We start from the raw sequence: 23373 nt of genomic DNA on the forward strand, positions 1-23373 counted from the left end.
CACCCCCTGCAGCCACACCACCACGCCACGGCTCGGCGCCTCCCCCCCGCTTTTCCTTTTTTTTTTTTTTTTATTTTCTCCACTTTTAAGCACCAACCATCCTGCCCACGCCCGCCCCGGCGTGGCTGCCCGCATGGCGGCTCCTCGGGGCGCCAGCCCCCGGCTCCCCCCCTACCTGCCTCCACCGCCCCGGCCACGCCGAGCACCAGCGGCCCTGCCCGCGGGGCTCCGCCACCTCCATCCCCATCACCGCCACCCGGGGCCGGCCGCCCCTTGCTCCTACGGCGGGAGGCAGCGGCCATGCCGGCCCGGAGCCCAGCCCTTCCGGAGCCAGAGGCCGGCACCGCCCCGGGGGCGGCCGCTTCCCGCTGCGCCATGGCGGGGCCGGGCGCGGGGCTGCTGCGGGCGCTGCGCGGGGCTCGGAGCCGGGGGGCGGCGGCGGGCGGCTGGGCAGGGCTGCGGGGACGGCCCGATAAGTACGGGGGGGTGAGCGTGGAGCTGCCACAGCTGCCCTGGGCCCAGCCCCAGCCCCAGCCCTGGCCCCGCCGCCGGGAGCGGGCAGCCTTCGGGCGCTGGCTGCGGGGCAAGTGGAGGGGACCCGGGGAGAGCGGAGCCCTCGGGGGGACGGGGGGTTCAGGGCATGGCCATGAGGCTGTTTGGCTGGTGTGAGGGCAGCGAGGTGTGTGTGAACACCACATAAAGGGCCGAGCTGGCCGCGCTCCCTTGCCTGCTGTTGGTGCTAACACCTCTGTTGCACCCGTTGGGTCTGAGTGCAGCCAGCCACACGGGAGCCCATTTTGTGAGCGACAGAGCCCGAGAGCAGAAAGCACGCGGCTGGGCTGCCCGCTCCCCAGAAACCTCATGCCTGATGGCGGCCCCGCGTCTCTTTCAGCCTCGGTCGCCCAGTGGCAGGAGGAAGGCCGGGTCGCCGTCTGGCTGCACGTCCCCATCCTCCAGAGCGGGCTGGCGGCGGTGGCCGCGTCGCAAGGCTTCGCCTTCCACCACGCCGAGTTGGGCTCGGCCACCCTGACGCGGTGGCTGGGCGAGGGGCCCAGCAGGCTGCCCGGGTACGCCACCCACCAGCTGGGAGTCGCAGGTGAGTCCCACAGGGTGCCCTGCCAGCACCAGGTTGTGGCAGGCAGGCACTGCCCATAACTGGGTGCTTAATACATGCATCTGCCAAAGGCCTGTGAAGAGGGCAAACTTGAACCAAAAGGAATTGCCCAGGAGGTAGCCCAAGTGTTAGCAAAACTTGCAACAGTCCAAAAGAGGCTCTGAAATAACCCTTATCTATGTAACAAGTGGGTTTCACAAACATGTGGACACCATACTCTTACCCGTCGAGACCTCCCACAACCAGAGTTGGAAAGGAGCAGCTCTAAAAATGAAGGGAACTCCCAAGGAACAAGATAAGACAGTTTCCCATTTTTTATACAGCACAATACAAGGAACGAATACTGAGCCAAAACTACAGTCGGCTTGAACTCAGCCTCACCAGATTTGCATGTTTTTGCTGTCTCTCTCAGCAGTCTTGCACAGATATGCAGCTACCAGTCCCATCACTCCTGTAATCTGGAGGCTGGTTTGGGCCCTGCCATCCTGGCACAGGCTGTGTAGCGTTCAGTGGGTGCAGCAGAGGCACAGCAAATCTTGCCCTCTACAAGCTTGGCTTGTTTGGCCTTGGCTACACAGACCATGTGGGACGCTAGTTCTTCCCTGAGTGGTTTTAAGCCCCGTTAAGCAGCCCTTTGAAAAATCTAGCTCAAAGGGACTCTAAGAGCTGGGTTATTCTTTGCAGCAGCGGGTCAGGGGAAAGAAAGCTGTCAGAAAATGCCTTCAATCACACAACTATTGTGCAGTACAAAACCGGCAGAGGGCAGCGTAGATGCTGACAGCGGGCTTGGCTTGTTTGAATGGACATGTTAGAGCATGTTTTCCTGAGGTATGAAAATCTCACCATTAAAATATGTGGCAGTAAACTCGAGTAAGATAATGCAGTTCCCTAGAAAAAAAATCACCCTATTAGTCTTTATATTTCTTGCATATTTGAGGAAGTATGAATAACTGAAAGGGGATTTTCCTGAAGTAGGTTGTGTACAGCTGAAAGTGCTGAAAGAAAATCCTAGCACAAGTGTTGTGGCCCAAGTGATGGTTATCAGGAAGGGCGTACTGTAAGAAAAATCATAACTGAAAGCTCTTTCCAAAAAAAATGCACTTTAAAAACACCATTTGCTGTTGTACTTTTGAGATAAACACTTTGATTACAGCCTGTGCAAACAGGAGAAAACTCTTTGAGAAAAGAGTTTAATAAATGGAGGTATATGGAGTTCATATCTTTTGCACAGATTTAAGTATTACACAACAGATAGCTTATATACTGTGCTACTGATTTTCGAATCTGTACATTTTTATTCCTTTTTTTTTTTCTTTTTTTTTTTCTTTTTTTAACCAAGAGGTGAAGATTTCAGGAAGGCATTTGGTCATGTAAACAGATTTCTGTGCATGAAATAATGACCACAAGACTTGTTATTTTCGTGTTTCGTGCACCATCAGTGGGTATGGAACAAGTAGCAGGAATACACCAGGTAGCATGGATACCATCTGGCACATATTTATTCTATTATCTTCCTACTTCAGGAGACAGAGCCTGGGTAGCAGAAGTGTTTCATTCTATTTGTAACTCATTTTATTGAAATATTTAATTATTTAAATATGTTCACACTTTACATTGTGTGTATGTGCCAGACCCTCGATGTTTTTATTTCTTGTGCAGAAATCTCCATGTTTAAGAAAGTTTCTGCAATCAAGAGGAAAAAGCTTACCAATGAGTCTTCACCTCTTAGCTGTGGCCAGTCAGTTGAGTACAGTACTCAGTCCCTTGAGCATGCTGCAAATAGAAAGGGAGGTTTCCTCCTTGAGGGAGGTTTGCAGCGAGGTCTGCAGGAAGCCAGACGACAGGTAGCCAGCCCGTGCTGCCAAGTAGACCAGCAGCTGTTTTTGTACTGTCTGGAGTTTCCCCGCATGGTGAGCACTGCGCATCCAGGGCTGCTGCCTTTCCGTCATCACCCAGCCAAGGGATGACAAAGGTGTGAATAAGCAAGGTCAGGTCTTATTTTGCCAGACGAGATCAGAGTCGCCAAGAAGAGAGAGTAGCAAATGTTACTCATAGGGCTTGGCCATTATTGTTTAGAAATAGTGGAATATGTGATCTGTCTTCCAGATGAGTTACTGCAGCCGTTCGTAGGTGGCAGGGTTCTCCAAATGTGTGAAGGTACAGAAAAGCTGCCGATGGGTGAAATGATTAAGATGTTTTCGAAAAGCACTTCCCAATTTCGTGACACATTTGTAAATATGCTCCTTAACAGCGGCACGTTGAGGAAGAAGAGTGAAATGAGAGGAAGAAAAGTTAAAAGTAATTCCTTTCCCCCTCCTGTGCAGTGAAAGGAAGTCCTTGGCGTTGAGGTGAGAGAAGGGTCATGACCATCAGTGAGCCTTGGCCAGCCCTGTTACTTAAGGAAAAGGGTAAAACAAAAGCTGCACAAATGTCAGACTGGGGGAAGATGGCCTTAGGGGGGTTACAGCTATCCAAGGAACCACAAGTGATTAAAAAGAAGGCCTGAAGCTGTTTTCCAGAGCAATGCCTATTCCTGCCTGGCGATGTTTATACTGCAAGCTGCCATGTGCCATGCCTGCCAAGTGCTCTTCAGTTAGGAACATCTTTTCACACCGATCATAAATAAAAAGCTAGACTGAAGATGTTTTTCCCCACCATTACTGTCTGGAGTCATCTAAGGGTTGTTTTTTTTTTTTTTTTAAATATGAATCTTACCTATTTCCAAAGAGCAAACAGTCAAAACAAAGCTGTGTTGTAATAGCAAGTGCTGGGCTAGGCTACAGGCGCAAACCTTTCCAGAAGGCCAGCCCGGAGCTGGATGATTTAAAGCTCTAGGTACCACGTTTGTAGCAAGAATGAAAGCTTTTAAAGTCACGGGTCAGATTCCACAGCCAAAGTGTGATATCACTGATGGGAAACACGTGTGGCCCAGCAAGCTTCAGCTGGGGACTCCTGAGCTAGACTTGGGCAGACGAGAGCAGAGAGCAAATCCCATTAGTGGCTTTTCTTCTCGCTTTGAATTTAAGCAGCATCTAGCAGAGTTCTTGGAGATCTCAGGGAACTTCACAGCCAAAAGTTATATTCGTGAACATCAATTTCTAGGGAACGAGGGGGAGAGAAGGTGCTTTCTGTTTGACTCAAACGGCAGCTTTGTGACTTCAGCAGCCCTCCCTGCTCTCAGCAAACCATCAGGCTGAAAAATGGCTTTTCTAGAAAATGATCCCTGTAATCACAACATGCATCAAAGCTGCCCCTGCTTTCCTTTCTCCCCTCTTGTAATCAGTACAGTACTTAACCCTGGGCATTGCTAAATATTTACAGGAGGAATTAAATCAAAAAGTAACAAATGGGGAGGCAGATAAGTGACTACCCTCTTAAAGCACGTCCTCTGGCGTATCTTGAAGGAAGACTGGTATTTCATCTTTTAAATATTCCTCCTACACAGAAGCCTGCCATTTGTTATTGAAAAACCAGGATTTTTTGAGCTGGACATTCATTTCTTAATAATTCCCTTCTGTGGAAATATTTCTCCCTAGCACTTTAAATGTGTACATCATCAGACCTATCCATACGCTCTTCCTTTTGCTGTGAAATGATGGAAGCATTTTTTTATCGTTACCTACTAATTTGAAACGCATGCCTGACTGTCGTGGAAAGCTGCCACCCTGCTCATTCTGCTCGCCACAGCGCACGACTGTAAAATCTGACAAAATGCCTGTTTTAAAGGGAAGGCATTTTTCAAGTATGACTAATGAGAGTGACATGATGATTAGACATATGAGCACTTGGGTTTTAAAAAGGCGGAAAATCATATTCGGTAGGAGAAATTCTTGGGCCGAGCATGAGGTCAAAGTGAAAAGCTGCATTTCTCAGTCATACACGCTGGTATGTAGAGTTTTTTAAGTCAAGTGAAAGCATTTTTCTGCTTGGGAGCAATGGTTTTTAATTAACAGGCTTACTCACTGTGCACTTTCTGTCATCAGCTGTCGGATGGGCAGTGCATGATGAATTCATAGGTAGTCAACTATCTGAACCTTCTCATTATCAACACAGCCCACTGAGTCAAGTAATAACATTTGTTATTTACCAGAAAACACCCAAGTCTTCATGGCAGTAGGCAGGGGTTTTGTGATGAATTCCACGGGAGAAACGTTCTTGCCTATCATGTCTATTTGGCCAAAGCCACTGGAAAATGTTCTGGTTTTGCAAGATTATAGGCACAGCTCTGCTGAAGAAAGCAGCTTTGCTAGATTATTTGGAGATGTCTTGATTCTCACATTCTTCAGTCCTGATAATATTAACATATGCAGTAGGATGGAACTTAAATGCGAGGAGTATTTATCTTGCTACTGCTAACTTTGAATTTTTATACAGGATATTTAGTCTTTTTTTTTTTTTTTTTTTGTATTTTATTGTGTATCAGTCAGTTTTCCACTGACCAACTGCCTTCCACAGATCATCCAGACAAATCTTGCTAACTTTAATCTGAGTATTGTTAGGAGTTTGTCAAGCTTTATCAACACATGTTAAATTACAGATTTTAGGATTGAACATAATTGTCTAGCACTTTAATCTTATTCAGTGTTTTCTCTTTTTAATAGGTGCTGTTTTAGATGAAAACACTGGAAAGGTGTTGGTTGTACAAGACAGAAATAAGGTAAGTTTGCTATAGGATTATAAAACAGAGAAGTTCGTTTAGAAAAGCCTGCTCTGCAATATAAAATGAAGGTCTTTTTTATTTTCATTCCAGACCATATTTGTGATAGTTAAAAGTTACTTCTTTGAAGCAGTCTTTTGTAACACATCCATCAACAGCTGAATTTGCATTTCAAATTCAAAAAAACCCACACAAATAAATAATAGACTTCAGAAATCGTTTTAGAAGAGATGTTTCAATGATCTTAGTTTTTTAAAAGCAAACATACTACAAAAATTACTTCAGCATATGGTTTCTTGATCAGAACAGATCTCTTCCTCCATGTGCATATTTTTAAATATTTCTCAAAAATGACTTCAGTTTTTCAAGTGGATTTCAGACAGCTAACTGGGCCATGCAGGTGCAGCTTCAACACAAGTTTTCATTTGGAAGCAGAGCCCAGAATAAAACAGTTCCCTTATATGAAGTTCCTCCCTTCCACTCCACTCCAGAATCACAGCAAATTTAAAGGGAGGAGAAGAGACCATTCAGAGGAAAAAGAAAGTGTTCGGGGACAAAGTTGTGATTCAAAATGCTGTCATTCTGGTTAACAAGGAAATTGCATGTTGTGGATTACTGTTGCAAGGGACACAAAAACCTTTTTTCTGGAAAACTTGGTTTTGAGCAGTAATTCCTTAAGAAAGAGCAGAAGAACATTGTGCGACAGGCATTAACACGTTTCTCACATTGTCCTAGAGGAAATGAAACTGTTCAGTGTTCTAAAGCACATCTATACAAAAGAACACCTAGTTCCTCAAAACAATTTCATTGATGAAGATGATGAGAGTTTGGTTTGCAGTTCCCCAGAATACTGTGAGGATGCATCAAATCACTGCCTTTGTACGTGTCCAAGCTCATTCTGCCAAGACAGACTGCTCGGCTCTGCTCTCCTTCTTCCACACCACATACATTAGAACAGAGCCCAAGAAACACAGCGCGTTTCTTGGCTTCATCACCCAATATCCTTTCTGCTTCAAGTTTTCTTGTTTCTGCTGTAACTGATCCAAGAGTCCCTGATCCTGCGTTTGGATCCATGCAGACCTTTGGAAAACCCCCGTGGCTTGAAGCACATTTGGTGAGATTCTGGTTTTCGTTGGTTTCTAAAATTCCAGGCATATCTGTGGCTTTAAATAAGCAATACCACAGTTAGCCATGACCTGGAAACCACCTTTGTAAGGCAGGTGTAAAGCTCATTCATTTTACACAAACTGAAGTGCTTGACCTCACTCCAGAGGATGCCAAACCAGCGAGCATTAGCGTGGTGGCGGTGGGTTCTGTGATGTGGCTTGAGGTGAGCGAGCATCCATCACAGCTGACACCTTCCAGCCTCTATCAAGGTAGCACAGCAAGTGCACAAAGCTCACTAGCTCCGTCAGCTAGTTGTCCATGCTACTCTGTTTAAAATACACTTGGTTTGCACTGTCCTTTAAGTAAATGAAGGAATGTTCACAAACGAATTAAGTGTCTCTAGTACAACGAGGTTAAATGCTATTACAACACGGAAACAACACTGATAAGTGCTAATTGAAGTATACTGGGTTGAATTGTTTTCATTTCATATGGTTGTATCTAAACCAGAATCTCACTGGGTGGTTTTTCAGCCTTTCCTGAAATAACTACTGAGATATTTTTCTTAGAAACCAAATTAACCAACACTTCAGTTCCTTGGTAACTACAACACAGTTGATGAACTTCGAGGAAAAGGCATGTCCAGTCGCTCAATTTGTAACACAAGAGTTCACAGGAAGAGAAGCACTTGTTCCCTATAAATTACCACTTTCACATTTTTACTTGCTGTAAAGTAAAATTTCAATTACTTGGAGGACCTTCAATAATTAGCAATTAAAGCATAAACGCAGCTTGCAAGATACAAGATCCAAAAATGGTTGTAGTTCTGGAGAGTCTCTCTGAACAGAACAGCACACAATGGCCTTCAGAAATACTGCATTTGTTTTTTGCTGTAATTTGTGTGGATAAAAGCAAAAAAGTGCATTCAGTAAATACCTTAACCAAAGAGGTCTCAAAGAATCAAAATGGACATTGCACATTCTGCAGATTTAGAAGGAAATAGCAGCTTCCTGAGCCCATGAGGTAACACAGACATTCAGGTTTAACTTCCTAGCACAGAGTTTTTGTTAAAGCTCACCCACAGCCATTTAAGAGCCAGTATCTCCATCCAGTTTTACAGCAAGACATCCGATGTCCTATTCAGGTTCTAGGTCCAAGTCCACACTCACCAGAAATCACTTCCTTCGCCTCTGGCCCCAAAACATAGCAGGGCCAAGCGTGGCATCACTCCTCCCTCCAGTTTGGTCTGAAGGCGGGGATGGGCGTGTTCCAGGTGAACCATCTCAGCCTATTTCAGCTTTCCTTCCTAGAGCACAGCTGGTACTCAGCACAGCGGGTGACCAAGTTGAAAGGAGAAAAGTGGTTGTTTCTGACTGCCCTCCTTACAGCTCTTTTTTATTGACTGGACAGAATTAGGTATAAAAACCGAGGTGTACGAATACCCATACATTTCTTGTGCAGTGAGCAAACATCTCAGTGCGGGCCAGTCCCATCCTCCCTATCCCCCCATGACCAATTTCCCTGAAATGGTGACTCTCTTAACAGAAATTATATTCTGAAAGCTTCAGAAGTTTTAAGTTTATACACAGCTTTATAATGTGAGCTAGTTGAACTTCGAGAGTTAGTTGGGTTTTATCTTGAAAGGCCAATTCCACTGCATACACAGCAAGATTTCCAGGAACTGAAAGCATGTCTGAAAGCCAGCAAATATATGTATTTTCCATCTGCCCTATTTTTAACAAATTACTCTAAACTCCTATCCAAGCTCTTTAAGAGTGCCCAGGAAAAAAAATTTCCAATGTAATCAGTGGGGTTTCAAAGCACTGGAATGCTTGCAGCTTCCCCCTCTTTGCTGCTTGTTCAAGCTACTTTTTTATACCGCACTTTTTTTCTGCATTAGTTTCTAGTTGAAGTTTAACTTCTTCCTACAAACACGTTTAATATTGAAAGGAATAAAAAATAGTACGTAGATGTCAAGGTAAAATCTACAAATCTGTGAGGTTTTGCAGGAGGTATAGGAACTGGGACTTCTTGTCCAGTATTAATTACAGCATCAAGTCGTATTCTGTTTTAATTACTGAACTTTATTGCAATTCCATAAATGCTTCTATACACAAATCACACACAAGGCTTCAGGTTTTGTTCCATAAAAACAAATGACAAGTTATACAAAATGGTTATTACAGACACACAAAGTCATCTTAAAGCCAGTGCAGTATAGAACAGTACTACAATCATAATACCTGCTTGTAGGATTAAATATATACACTTTTTTTAAAAGCTAAAACCATGGAAGTGGGATATATCAGTGATTAAATACAAGATTATATAGTCTATAGCAGCTTTTTTAAATATTCAACTACTCTACCTAGTTATCTAGCAGCAACGTTGTCTAATGATTGTTAGACAGTTTGTTTTCAATCAGTAGATGTTTTGTTCCAATATTTCATACAGACCGTCGGTGTCTCTGATCATCACATTAGCAAGAACAAAGTAGTTCCTACCTAAAGCCTTACTGATGGTTGTAAGGGCAACCATAATACTGCAACTTCACCAAGAAACTTGAGTGTTAATCATCTCCTTCATATTAGAGAAGAACAAAATAGGCTGCATACTACAATAACATTTTTTCCTCCAATACAGACTGTAAATGCATGGAAATTTCCAGGAGGTCTGTCTAATCCAGGTGAAGACATCGGTAAGTCCTAGGATAACAGGTCAGACATCAACAGAGTCACAAAGACATTAACAGCACTGAAATACAGCGACCCACATCGCTCCTATGAGGCCTCCCTTTGAAATAATGGCTGATAGGTGCAGTGATGGGATCCTATGACCTTAAAGTTATGGCGTACCATCACCTTCAGGGTAGAGCAGCTTTGTAACATTTACACTTTTCCATTAGTTCTCTTAAAGGAGGGCTTGAAGCCAACTTTTGTTTTGTAGGCTTGTTGAATATGCTGTAGTAAGAGCCAGAAGCACAGAGGATTAAGATAATCTGTATATAACCAAAAAATAAAACCGAAATAGCAAGCTCTCAGCTCACACTGCAATCCAGGGCAGTGAGCTCATTGATATACTGAGCAAAAATTTCCAACGTTCAATTTTTATGTGCAAAACAGCAATAAATACACTTGTTTAGTTCCACCCTCATCCATTTGTTTGTTTAGACCAAGAGCTCTTTGGCCCAGGACCAGCATCAGTACAGGTCTGGACTCCTGGGGGCACCTCCTTCCAACCGGAGGCAGAAGGCACTTCTCTATTAAAAACGGGGCTGATTTGAGGAAAGCTGTTATTTCTACCTAGCATAGCACAGGTGATGCTGAATACAGCAGCTGCAGTTAGGTTCAAAAAGCGTATGAAAAAATAAAATTGTGCTTTCTCCTTGGATTGCACCCCTTCAAATTAAGATCGGCAGACAGGTTAACTCTGCAGTTACTAGGTTGGTCTTGTCAAAAGTTATATTTGCTCACATTAATTTAGCCCCACATCAGTATTCAGATGTGAAAATATTCTTCCAATAAATAAACCATGGCTAAAAAACATTGCCCAGAGCAATGCAGCAGCTCTTCAAACTGGGTATTGAGACCCTATCTCCTCAATCTGGTCCATACCTTAGAAATCTCTCCATGCTGTCTTAGCAGTAAACCTCTAACTGGAATACAATTGTTCATTACTTCAACACATGCAAAGTTGATGATAGGTTTGTGATAGGGTTGAGTTGTCGTTTTTGTAACTTCTGAGTCACATTTCAACTACATCTTTTTGTAAAGCACAGTGGCAGAAATCAAAATTCTTTGCCCAACAAAGCACACACATGCAAAGTAGTGGAATGGCTTTGTGTTTCAAAGAATCCCAAACACCGCACTTGTTGCCTAGCTGTGTCACCTTGAGAGACAGAGAAAGGATCTAGGCTATGAGATAGCAGAGGAGTTGTACTGCAGGAAGAGAATAACTAGCATGGGGAACAGCTTCACCAGGGGAGTACTGTCACTGCGTGTTCCAGTGCCCATCCCTCAAGAAACAGGTGAGATTATGAGTGGAGCCTGGATGTAGGTAGTAAAAAAGACCTAGGAGCAACAAAGCTCTTACAGCTCCCCTCCTGCCACTGTTTAACAGTATCATAATAAATGGTATCATTCTCTGCATCACATTTAACAATTACAAAAAGAGATAAGTTAGTGAAGCATAAAATACAACAGCATAATTGTCCTTTTTTCCATCACTTACATCAAATCTTATAAACTTGCACTCACTCAAGGGCCTAAATTTCAAAGTACAGTTACAATGCTTGAAAAACCCTGTGGTTATATAAAGCAACAAAATACATGGCTGCCTACTCTAATGAGCACAAACTGGTTTGCACAAGTCATCTGAATCGCTTCATAATGCAGATGAAGCAAAGAGCACAGACTTTTGCATTTGCCTATTTCTGAAATTCCAGCCCTAGTGTTTCTTCTAGTTTAACTGTCATTAAGTATTTAAATATATACATTTAAATAAAAAGGAAACAGCAAAAGGCACTTTGTCTAAAAGAAAAGCTCAAAGCTTAAATGAAATCCCTACCTTCTTTGACCCTTTATGCTTAAAACAGCCCTTTGCCTAATAATAAAACCACCTGCCACAGGGGGATTGCTTTGCAACCGCTCTTTTAAACCAAAGGACTGAGGGGGCCGCTCTGGGCAGCATAAAACGCAGTCCCCAAGTCCATCCGTATCTTCCCCCACATGCCTTTTAGTTAATACTGTAGAAGTCACATAAATGCAGACACCATGTGTTACTGGGTCTCCAGTCCTACAAAGACCCCTGTGTATTTGATGTTAACTTCATACAGATTGTTCCATTGCAAGACAGAGTTGAGCTAGTACAGAAGTACGTGCAGGGTCAGTTGTTTGGCCTGTGTCAGAGGCCAAAATAATTTTGTTTCTACGTGTATTTCCAGCCACTGGATGTGAATAAGTCATTTTCAAAAACTGCTGTATATGCAGTTATCACTCAAACACAACAAAACTGTGAGTTTACTTAGATGAAAAAAATCATCTAGTTAATTTTACCTACTAGTAGCTACACCAGGCAAGTAGGATTTGACAACTACAGTGAAACTGCAGAATTTTGGGGAAATAACTGGAGTATCAAAAATCTTATTTTTGTCTCTTCAACTTAAGTTACTATTCAAGAGTAAAACTTCTCCTTTGAAGAGTACTGGATAGCTGGGTAATTTTTGGCTTTAATTGCAGTGCACAGACCCTTAAAAGCTCTGAAGTTATAGCCTAGTCTTGTAATGAGAAATGTTAACGTTTTCATCACTTTGGTTGGTGTACATGAGCTGTACACACACGCACCATATTTTCTGCAGACACATGGTACATGTTGTACAGGCATCATGGCATATTTGAAGTGTCACTAGACCGAGATACGTTTTGAAAAGGACTTGGTGCCAACCTTCTTCAAACAGTATTTTTCCCCATGTTGTTCCACCCTGTGGCAATGTGGAATGGCACTATGTGAGCTGATGGAGTGATCTGACACACGGGTGGGTGCTCAGCTGCAAAGGGTCTGAGCCTGCAAGCGGACAGAAGTGAGGAGAGGGATGGGGGCCAGGCTGAGAGGACTGACAAGGTGCTGCAGTGCTGCCCTGGGGTAAGAGATCAGCAGAGCCAGTGATCATCGGTTTCAAAACCATACCCTGTACAATATTATGGAAAGTTTTCTTTCATCATTTTGTAGGATATACATAAGAAAGGCACGTAGCAATTAGTTTTGTTCAGGGACACAAAATTAGCTTATCCAGGCTTTACGTTTGAAAAGCTTATGAAGCAAAATGGAGGCTGCTTTGAGTTAGAAGCATACTGTGATCAAAAGGTTTAAAGAGCGCTAAGCTATTAGTGTGTGCATTGTAAGAATTGCTCTCTTCACCTAGGAGACACAGCAGTTCGAGAGGTTTTCGAAGAGACTGGCATCAAGTCAGAGTTCAAGTCCATCTTAAGCATAAGACAGCAACACCAGCACCCCGGAGCCTTTGGGAAGTCGGACATGTACATCATCTGCCGCCTGGAGCCCTCCTCCTTCAACATCAACTTCTGCCAGCAGGAGTGCCTGAGGTGCGAGTGGATGGACCTCGACGAGCTTGCCAGGACAAAGCACGCCACTCCCATCACCAGCAACGTGGCTAAGCTGCTACTTTACGGATACCGGGAGGGATTCGATAAGATTGACATAACCATGAGAGAGTTTCCAGCTGTTTACACAGGCCGGTTCTACAAACTATACCACAGGGAGCTGCCCGAGTCCTACAGAAACATGACATGATAGCAACAGATTTCACATTTCGTTATATTAATAATTTAGAATGTTTATTTTAAGAGTTATTTAGACCATATTAAGATTATTCATGGACCATTTGATTTTAGGATGAAAATCGATATTTATTCTCTAATAAGCTATAAAGACATAAGTTATTTTAAAAGGTAAATATTTCTGCACACGTGCATCAGATTAGTTTCCCTTTACTCTGTAAAGTGAATGTAAGGTAAATAAAATAGCTCTATATAGATCTCTAGCAGAAAACAGAAGTGTTATTGATCCTGAAAATACATTTTCCAAGTAACTTTATCTCCACACACACTGGCACAATAGGTTTAAAGAGCAGTATAAAGACAGTACGAAACATTCATGTTTTAACCTTTCTGCAAAAGCAGCTAGTATCAGCAAATAATTGCTTCTATTTTTGCTAGCTTGGAGAGGAGCGGGAAACTCTACCTCAAAACGTAGTGTGGCGTATGTTCAGAATCTACCATGGAAATCAGCTTTTAGCAGACATTGGAAGAAAAAGGATAGCTTTCTGTCCAGGTCCGGTTTTTGGTCCAGGCTTGTACTGTCCAGTTCTTTTCAGTGCCACATACCAATCCGAGTACTTCCGTGATCGGTAAGTGTTATAGTTATTAGATTCCAAGCGCTCAAAAAAGAAACATTCTTCTGTTGCGCATTTCTAAAAGGGAAAAAGAAAAAGATTATTGGTGTTTCATCGCAACACATCAGTTGGTCTGATTAATGGGACTAATGTATCCAGACAATAACTTCACAATGTATCCGATTTTAAGAAATTTGTATTGTTTGATGTCTATATTCAGATACAGTAATTGTTAAAAATACTATTTAAAACACCTACAAAAAGAGTTTATAAACTATGATTCATTTGTTGTCTTTAATAAAGACAAAGCAGATTCTAGTTTGTTTACATTGTGTAATTCTTTGTTCCTGTCTCAAAATTTGGTCAGTTAAATGAAGAGCCCTATCCGTTGGCACTTACTGACAGATCCCAACTTTCAAGTTTAGCACATTTTTGTTAACAGCACTCGGAAGCAAGCAGTAGCAAGCCTGCATGCATCTATGCAAAGTTTTACTCGATTAATACATTTGCAAAACAATTTTAAGAAAAGATCAGACCTGGCAAACAGGTATATATTCCACCCAGAAACCAAATGTACTCCATTCCTGTTTAGAAATACATCTGCAGAATTATTCTACTTCTGCAAGTAGGTCTTCAAGAACTCCTCCACCTAGGCTAAGTTAGCATGCCTTCACACTTACAAGTAATAGAAGGTGGTTCTGCTCTCAAGGGGTATAAAATGAGCTGTGGGGCTCCTCACTCTAGGATGTTATGGTTTCTCCCAGCTTACAAGGATTCAAGTGACTTTTGAACAAGTTGATGGAAAAGGAATTAGCTGAGGCTTACACTAAATACGTAGAAACCATTCCTAGCCCTGAAGGCCCCAAAACTGAAATTGGTTGGAGGCCTTGAGGCTGCTACAGGGAATTGCTATGTTTGCCTTCTCTTCCACTCTGAAGTTGGTCACCATCTGATAGAATATCCTCAGCTGCACATAACCACTCAAAAAGCAAGCCTGTTAACAAATACAGTGTGAAATATCTGCACATCTCTGCACGCAGCAGAAACCACTGCTCCCTAACAGTGAACATACTGGAGAGAGTCTTAATTAACGATCCCATTCATATCAGTGAGATCATTTAAGAAAAGTATTATCTATTGCAAGATAATACTCACAAGTGTTCTTGGATAGTTAAAACAGCCCAGGGGACTTAAAACGTAATGGTTTAGCTATGGCTAGTATTTCTGGCTGTTCCCAGTCAAGATAAAACAGGGAAGTTTAATCAGTGTTTAATCAGATAACTGCAGTTATCCCATAGCATACTGACAACAGCAAAACCTCGTCAATGGGTGACATTGCTCTAACAGTGAAAGCAGTGCCAAATTTCCCTGCAGAACCTACACTTTAAGCAAGAAAAATTTTCTCAAATAAAAAGATGGCTGGAGCCCAACACTGCAGTAACTTATTGGGGGAGGGAGGGAGGGAGGATGATCTCTTCATATAAACCATCTGTCAGCCCATCAAGTCAGTCATACTCATTTGCCTCAAAAAAGATTCTGGGAGGGTTGGAGGAGGAGGAAAGCTAGCTACAAAAATGAGAGCATGTAAAAGCCTGGAGAGAAAACAGGAAATGTGAGGAAATTCCCAAAACGAGCAGGTTGCTTTTTGCTACAATCTTCTGTTTATATTCAAGAATAAATCAAGCATCCCACCAGAACTGAAAAGTGAGCTGGGAAGAACCAGGCTTCACCAAGAATGCATGAACACATGGAGGAGTTAACTCCTTACGTGTGCCAAGTTTTTGTTGCTACGAGCAATTAAGTCATTCAAATGCAGTCCATAATAAAGTGATCTGTCTCCAAACACGTGCCTTCAAATGTAAGTCTTGGCAATAAAAAAACACAGCTCTTGCAACCATTTTCAGATATGAATTTTGATCTTTAAGAAAAAAAAATTAAAAGAAATATATATATAATTTCTCATGTCTATACGTCACTATTTTAACATTTAAAGTAGCAGAAATTGAATAATTATTATATGACTGCTACTTTAAATAATCTTTCTCAAGATAAATTATATTTTAATGCCTTTCACTCCACCAGTGTGAGAACAGATGCATTAATCATCTCAAGCCACAATGATTCAAGTCTGAAACGGATTATAGCAGCCTTAAGAGGACTAAGAAACTGGGTAAGAAAAAGAAGCACTTAAGAATGAAACAAAACTTTGAGCAGTGCTCAGGCAGGCTCAGTACAGCTGCCCGAACTGGAACTTGAGGCAAAGAGAAGGGCCACAGCTGGGGAGCACCTTGTTTTTGCCTCATCAACCCAGGGGTGCTTCTGGAAGCACCAAGACCTGAATCCGTATAAATAATGAGAAACACCGAGACCGAGTCCCTATAAATACCCTGTCATACCCAGCTTCAGCTGCCACTAGCAAGGAAACCACAGTGAATTTAAGCAGGTACTTGCAGACTCCAAGTGCAGACGAAAGGCAAATTTGCACACACACACCCCTGCACTCCAGGTCCTCCAAGTAAACACCCAGAATTCAAAGAAATGCATCGTGCTTATTTCACCTCCTTAAAATTTCTCAGGTTTAAAAAGTAAAATAGATTCAACTCCCCAAACACACATTCAGGCAGTTTACAGATGTTAGAAGCAAAAAGGGTGAGAGAGAAAAAGAAGAAAGAGAAAGAAAAATGTATTTTCTAGGGTTCATAAAGATAGTTTGCAAGGTGCCGTGTGGTTCGCTCTGGCCACTGAAGTCCTAGTTTTTCCACAAAGCATACGTGACACAAGTGCCTTGCTGTAGTACGTTGCCACTGTAAATGTTTTGACAGCATTCAGGAGACAAATGAAGGTTCGTGCTTCACGAGCCACGCGTCCCTGAGCGCTCAGCAGAGGTGACAGGGCAGCAGGTGGCCCGCTGCCTAGCAGGACAGGGATGCCAGCCACCCCATTTGTTAAACACAGCCACTGGCAAGCAGCTGGATACCCACGTTTACATATTTAATGCATGCCAGCACAGCACGATTTCACAGCTCGTCATGAAACACCCGAACTGTACGGCCTTTTATTACAGGGGCAGGCAGACGGAAAATACTGAGGCTGCCACATGCAGCAGCGCTCCCAGCGAGGACTGCGGGGCCTCCCCTTCCGCCAGTAAATATTTTGTCTACTGCCAAGCAAGGGCCCCAGCCAAAAGAAGGCCGAGGGAGCACATAACACAGCCCCAGGCGCAGAAGTGCTCCCCAGCAGCAGCGCTCCTTGCCCTGCCTCAGCCGCCATGGTGGCCGCCCAAATGGGAGGCCGCTTCCTGCGGCAGGATTCCCCCTCCCTCCTTCACACAGGTTCGTTTTCAGCACAAACTGCATCTGCCTCGGCATCAAACACTACAGGCGTTAACCGGTTGTGGTGGTTTGGATGCTAATAAGGAATTCAATTTCCTCACGCTTGTTCCTTCTCTGAACTGAAACCAGGGGGAGGTTGTGGTAGCCTGGAACTACCAGAGCCGATGGATTGCAGCCCTAGAAAGGCTGTGATCAGACTCACCCTTTAAAACTATAAAAAGGTCAGGAAATGAGCACTGTTCTCACAATATTCCCGTGCCACATTCTAGCATCAAAAAGAGAAATACTTCCCCTCACGTCCCTCAGTCCAACAAAGCCTGCCTGGTCACAGCTCAGCCACACAGACACCTCGGATAGACTGGACAGGTTGCACAGTTAACAACAAGCTACTTGTTGTGAAATGCACAAGTCAGTCAAAATCACCATTCTCAATTTCCCATGAAAGGAAGAAGTTTCTTCATAAAATGAAATAATCAAAAATGTTTGATTCCAGAAAGTGAAAATATTTCAATTGGAATAATTTAATGAAACTACCAAGTCAAAATGAGATACAGTAGCCATACCAGAAGACAAATGGTGCATTTTTTCCGTTAAAAATCTCATTAACAAACAGAATCTGTTAGCAAACAGCACAAACCAGCTTAATTAAAAGCCACATTCAGCTCTCAAGACAAGAACACGGCCCACCATGCAAGAAGTGATATGCTGTCTGTGCAATAAACCACTGTGCAAAACAAAACTAGGCAGAAACCATGAAGACACATCGTGATGAAGTAATTACAAAGCCATCCAACTAGCAGAAAAACAAGCCCAAATAATAATTTTTCAAGTACTTATGAAGATGTCAGTATGTTTATAAAACAAGGATACTACACAAATTGATCCCTGACACCAGAAAGTAATAAAAAAGAAGAAACAAGACAGACATTAAGAAGTGTTTACAGAAGAACAGCAAGCCCACCCCAAATTAGAATTGATTGCTGGGCATTGAAAAGTTTGTTTCACGTAGCGGAAAGCTGGCTTCCACAACAAAGCAACACGCAAATACAGATAAGAGAGCTTGCAATTAACCAAGTGCCAAATGCATCTGGGACAAGAGATGATCTGTTTTATCTGATGTTCAAGTCAGTGTGCAACTACAATGCCAAAGAGATTCTTAATCACAGCATTCCAAAATAACAGACCCTCAAAGATCGGTGTCCTGTTCATTGTGCAAGGTCTCTGCAACATGTCAGTGCATATGTACACAAAATTGAACAAGGAAGAAACATCGGCTTAGGTTAATGTACTGATGATTAAAAATGTTACCAGATGAGAAAAAAAAATAAAAGTGAGGAAATGACCAGCGGTTTCATCACAGCAATTTGTGAAGGTTTCATAATGTTTAGGACTCTTCATTCCACAAATGTACCTCTCAAATGTTCTCTTAATCTAAAAGTACACTACTGAAGATTACAGATGGAAAAGCACAGAATAGTACTTGAACGACTCTTGGAATGGAGAACTAAATAGGTGTTTAGAAGTGAAAGTTCAATACTGTTTTAAAAGAAGTAACCAAAGGTTTCAGCAGATACAAACTCATGTGCACTGGTGAGATCACCTCACCACAAAGATTTCCAGAATACGCTCTTACAAAGCTTTCACTGAAACACCACTCCTCAAACTGAAAAAGAAATCCTGGCAATTATTAACAGTTCCATGAACGTGTTTACAGGCAGAAAACAGTAGAGACACAATTGGCCACAAAATGTTGGAAGGCATATTACAGAATTCCTCATGGAAAATACTGTCTGCGCTTCAGAGAATAATCATGAAATTGCAGAAGTATTCAGTAGATGTGAAACACAGGCTGGATGAAGAACAAAATCTTCCTAGAGTAGAGAGTTTTCATCTATGAACAGCAAAAACAGAGCTGCAGGAAGCAATATTTGCAGCAAACATGGCTCAAGTCAGATCCATTTCCAAAAACAAACAAATGAAATGAAGAAAAAAATAATTTCAAATGAGAAGCAGAACGTGGTAATTTTACAAGACTTTGAGAGAGTAATTCCAAGTGAAAGGCTCTGAAAGCCTCCAACATGACTCTCTGTCACCTTACACAAGGTGTGCAGAAAAACCATGGCATAAAGCTGCAACAGAAGCATGCTCTACACAACCGGCACAACCAAGAACCACTACGCAGCAGGAGGCTACACGTCCAAATATAAACACACGTGACTGTTGGTAATTTTGCAAATGATGCTACATGTCTATTTTGACCATTCGCTGCTGCTTGGGCTAAGGAGGGCGATTTGAACAGGAAGCTGAACGCCAGCACACCAGTGCCACAGGAAATTCCCAATTATCCTTCATTCAAGAATAGCTCTGTGGAGCACTACTCACATTTTCTTCAACTGAGCTGTCACACAATGTCCAAGTAAATAGCACTGTAACTTGAAACAGGTTATTTAACTGTATTCCCAGGCACAAACACAATCTGCCTCCAAGAGCAGGAGACAGTGCACTACATGCAGCTCACCAGGGCTCCAGCGTACACAAAGCTGTTGAGATGTTTTGTTTGCCTTTGGACTTATTTCACTTGGGGAGTGCCTGGGCTGAGAGGTAATTTCTGTAGCTGGAGTTAGTAATTGGCTTTATCATTACCACCTGTTCATTGTACTGTCAGCTGGGACTCTCAGAACCCAAACATGGCCATCTTCCAGATGCAAAAGCATCGAGGTTAATTTAAAACTACAATTCTAGTGGGATGCTCCACAGTGATATTTCACTGGACACAAGCATTTAAAGTTTGTTTATATTCAAAGCTATGAACAAGAGATTTACAGCATCTGTGTCTCATAAGCGCAATGACTGTAACTGCAGCTCTTAAAGCACAATTCAAAATCCAGCCCAAGGAGACCTTATTGTCATTCAGATTCTGCCAAACACTGGCTTTAAAACACAGTTAAAAATTAATGTGATAGCAATAAAAAAGCATGGAGTTTAAACTGAAATTAGTCTTAGTGGACTAGTTTTAATTAATTTATAATTTGCAAAAAATGTTTTTTCTTGCCAATTCTCTAGTTTGGAGGTATGCGATCAAAAGAACTTGATTCTCCACAAAAAGGAAAATGAGAAAACAATTTATATAGATTACTATCAAACAAAAGTCAAAGTTTTTTAAAAATTGGCTTTACTTCAAAATTCTTTACCATCACTTTATGTGAAAGTAAGTGGAAGAGAAAAAAAATTACTTTGGAGGAAGCAAAGGGAGAGACTTTATTCTTTGTTCTTGTCATTTCCTTCCCCAGGTGGTCACTATGGGTCTTCTCTCTCAGTGCCATTCCAGTTAAACCCTGCAGCATGTAGGTGAGGGCAGAAACAGCCATCTCTTTCTCGGTCATAGTTCAATTAATTGACGAGTTTTGCAGAGCTAAATCCTCCTGATATGACACACACACAGTAGCTGAGCAAGTCCTGCTGCAGGAGAGGTTACTCAGTACAGAGTGGAGGACCTCACCATGCGGATACAGAGATACATTAACCACTGCTGCTTACCAGTGCCAGCAATCTGCCATCCTCCTTCATAGCCAGAAAGCGATTTGCACTTACACCTTTGATCGACACCACTCCTCTTTCTTCTGCTTGAAGTTGCAGTTTGACTGTGAACAAAAAAAAAGGACAAAGTAAATTTTCATGTCCATGGTGATATTTCAGCACTTGACAGTGAAGCTTACTACTTCAAGTCTAAAACCAGAGCAAGCCCAAGGTAGCACGCTATCCTGCAGCAAGGGTAGCAAACCATCTAGGTCTAGCTTTCTGATCCCATTTTCTCAGAAAAAAAAAAAAAAAAAGCCTATTACAAAGTAAGTATCTATTGTCAAGTTGGCAACAGTAAGTTATTCTCCTATAATGCATTTGATAGAAAAGCAATTAAGAAAACCCCCACAAATTTCCTTAAAGGACCTCTTATGGCACCATTAACTGCTTATAGACGGGAACTTTTCATGTTACTTTTCTTAGGGAGATATTTCTCAGTGTTTATAGAACAGGAGCAGAGATGGGATGCTGTATGGAGGTCTGTATGGCCGGACTGTCAGTGCTCACAGGCACAAGTCTGTATGTGCTGTGATTGAGGATTAGAAAAGTGTCAATTAGGTTACACTACGACATCCAATGGGTGGTTTGGTAAGAATACAAAGAACTGCAGATGTAAATGAGGACAGCAAAGACACAATAGTTGGTGTTACACCAATTAGGAACATGAAAAGTGGACGCATTTAAATCAGTTATTTAAAAAAAAATCTGACCAGCCATTTCTTGAGAATCTGTAGGATGATACCACATAGCTTTTAGCCTACAAATCAGAACAAAATTTGCACTGATTTTTCTAGTCACGAGGCAAATCCAGTAGTTGAGATTAACACATACAGACTTTCCCCTTGCCTGTTTCAAGCTGTGACAATAAGCTTTCTTCCTTCCTTTTTCTTCCCTGACTGCTCCCATCACTGCACACCAGGCGCACCAAGCCTGCCAGTGGCCAGCAGAGCTGAACGCCAGCCAGAAGTTGCATGCACATTGATTGCATTTCTGCCTCGCTTTGACACGTGGATCTGTGACCATGGTGCTCCAAGTCCAGGTTTTCCAACCACTAGCTACACAGGCCTGAGAATACGACAATACCAGAAACTACACTGAGTACCCCAGAAAAAAAACACCAAGCATCTTCTACGTGCCTCAGGTATTTGAGGCTCAAAAGCAGTCAAACGGCTGTGCCAGAACTTCTATTTTTCTGGGGAATGAGCGGAGGGAAAGGAAGCCATGGGCACGGCACGTTGTCCTAAACCTTGCAGGAGGTACCACTCTATTCCAACCATTTCAGAACATCTTCCGCTGAAAAACCTAACTTTGATTATTTGAAACATCTCTTGAAAAGGGGAAGAGGTGCACACAGCAACTGCAGCAGGTGCTCTGAGTGCTTGCAGCTTTACATGTGGTCCAACCCTTTAACCCCCTGCCCTCAAAGGAAAAACAAGCCTGTTCCCTGCAGCTCCGGTCCATCGAGATGGCTTGTACAAGCAGTATGATTCAATCTGCTTTCTCCTAAAAACAAACATTTCAGTAACAGTAGAGCACAACTGGGTTTCCCAAACTCCCCAGCTTTCCCTCTGTTCCGGACAGCCACTACCTTCCAGCCCATACTGGAGCCCCAAATCCTCCTAACACCTAGAAGCCCTCCCAGATAAATACAATTCCTCTGCACAAAGCTGTGCTTTCATCCACACGCACTGAACAGGCATTTTTAGGAGCAGCAGTACTCCCATAGCAGGAAGCAAGCTCGCTGCAACACAGGCAGCCAAAACGAGGAATAGCTGAGGAACAGCTTCTCACCTTCCTGGGGCAGGAAAAGAGAAAGGGCACTGCTGCCAAAGAAGTGCCACAGCTAACGAAAGCAGCAGCAGGGTGTTGCAAGCGGGTGCTGGCTGCGGCCCCGTCAGGTGTCAGAGCGAAGGATGTGACTCAGCTGCAGGGAGGCTGGCAGCGTTTCCAAACCGCCGGGATTGCAACTTATTCATTCCTCCGTTTTCATCCCAGAAATTATTTTTGGAATTAGCGTTAATGCTAATAATATAAAAGGAATTATATTTGAAGATGCAATGCAGAGATCTGACCACGATAAAAGCCCAGAGGGAGGAAATGACAGCGATGCTCCGTCCCCTCGGAAGCACTCAGCCACAGCCTTGCATCAGCCCGGGCTTGCTGCCGAGAGCCTGCAGCCCCTGCGGGCCTGCTCTGCATGACAAGGTGGTTTTTGTGGCTCAGCGGGGCAATTTGGGTGGGCAGCATGGGTACATGAGCTTCATTTGCCCACCTGCTGTCAGGTAGGGTCATTGGTTCTCCTGCGTGAAGATGCACTGTTACAAAGCCTCACCTTTCCAGCTAGCAGAATAGATGCTTGAAACGATGGTAAATTTTGGAGTGGAAGCACCCCTGGAGAGTCAGAGGGAGGCTGCTGCTTATTTGACTTTTTAGTCTGAGGGGAGATATTTTATGCAGTCCAAGTGGAAGACTTCTTGTTTAATTTCTGCTCCTCCAAAAGACAGGACGGGAGCAATCCCAACAGGAAGAATACCAGAAGATGAAACCTCCCAGGTAACTGCTGCACCCCCTTTGTCAAGCTTTGTCATTATTCCATCTGATCTTCCTGTAGGTACAGGCAGACATAGGAGTTTCTAGTAAGCCCATTACTTTTTATACAAAACTGAAGCCACAT

The 23373-nt window shown here is 43.0% G+C and overlaps 3 protein-coding genes across 3 annotated transcripts in view; 1 reads left to right on the forward strand and 2 right to left on the reverse strand.

The window, feature by feature from the left end:
* Positions 1 to 309, reverse strand: part of SPATA5 (spermatogenesis associated 5) — a 189749-nt gene extending 189440 nt beyond the window's left edge. The window contains exon 1 of the mRNA XM_032185948.1: positions 176 to 309. Coding sequence (XP_032041839.1) covers positions 176 to 302 — 127 coding nt within the window. The 5' untranslated portion in view covers positions 303 to 309. The remainder of the gene's footprint in view (positions 1 to 175) is intronic.
* A 426-nt stretch (positions 310 to 735) lies between these two features.
* Positions 736 to 13205, forward strand: NUDT6 (nudix hydrolase 6). Its single transcript, XM_032185946.1, has 4 exons — positions 736 to 1096; positions 5716 to 5771; positions 9522 to 9576; positions 12799 to 13205. Exons 1-4 carry the CDS (start codon positions 862 to 864, stop codon positions 13185 to 13187), a joined length of 735 nt encoding a protein of 244 aa, XP_032041837.1. The 5' UTR covers positions 736 to 861; the 3' UTR covers positions 13188 to 13205.
* Positions 8942 to 23373, reverse strand: part of FGF2 (fibroblast growth factor 2) — a 31037-nt gene continuing 16605 nt past the window's right edge. The window contains exons 2-3 of the mRNA XM_032185947.1: positions 20658 to 20761; positions 8942 to 13866 (exon numbers count right to left, since the gene is read on the reverse strand). Of these exons, the coding sequence (XP_032041838.1) occupies positions 13681 to 13866; positions 20658 to 20761 (290 nt within the window). The 3' untranslated portion in view covers positions 8942 to 13680. The remainder of the gene's footprint in view (positions 13867 to 20657; positions 20762 to 23373) is intronic.

Source organism: Aythya fuligula, chromosome 4 (genome assembly GCF_009819795.1).
Source record: "Aythya fuligula isolate bAytFul2 chromosome 4, bAytFul2.pri, whole genome shotgun sequence".
Lineage (NCBI taxonomy): Eukaryota > Metazoa > Chordata > Aves > Anseriformes > Anatidae > Aythya > Aythya fuligula.

Coding starts and splice junctions, on each gene's coding strand:
- NUDT6 (XM_032185946.1), top strand. CDS start 862: ATGCCTGATGGCGGCCCCGCGTCTCTTTCAGCCTCGGTCGCCCAGTGG. Junction 1,097..5,715: donor CCACCAGCTGGGAGTCGCAG/GTGAGTCCCACA, acceptor TCTTTTTAATAG/GTGCTGTTTTAGATGAAAAC. Junction 9,577..12,798: donor TAATCCAGGTGAAGACATCG/GTAAGTCCTAGG, acceptor CTCTTCACCTAG/GAGACACAGCAGTTCGAGAG.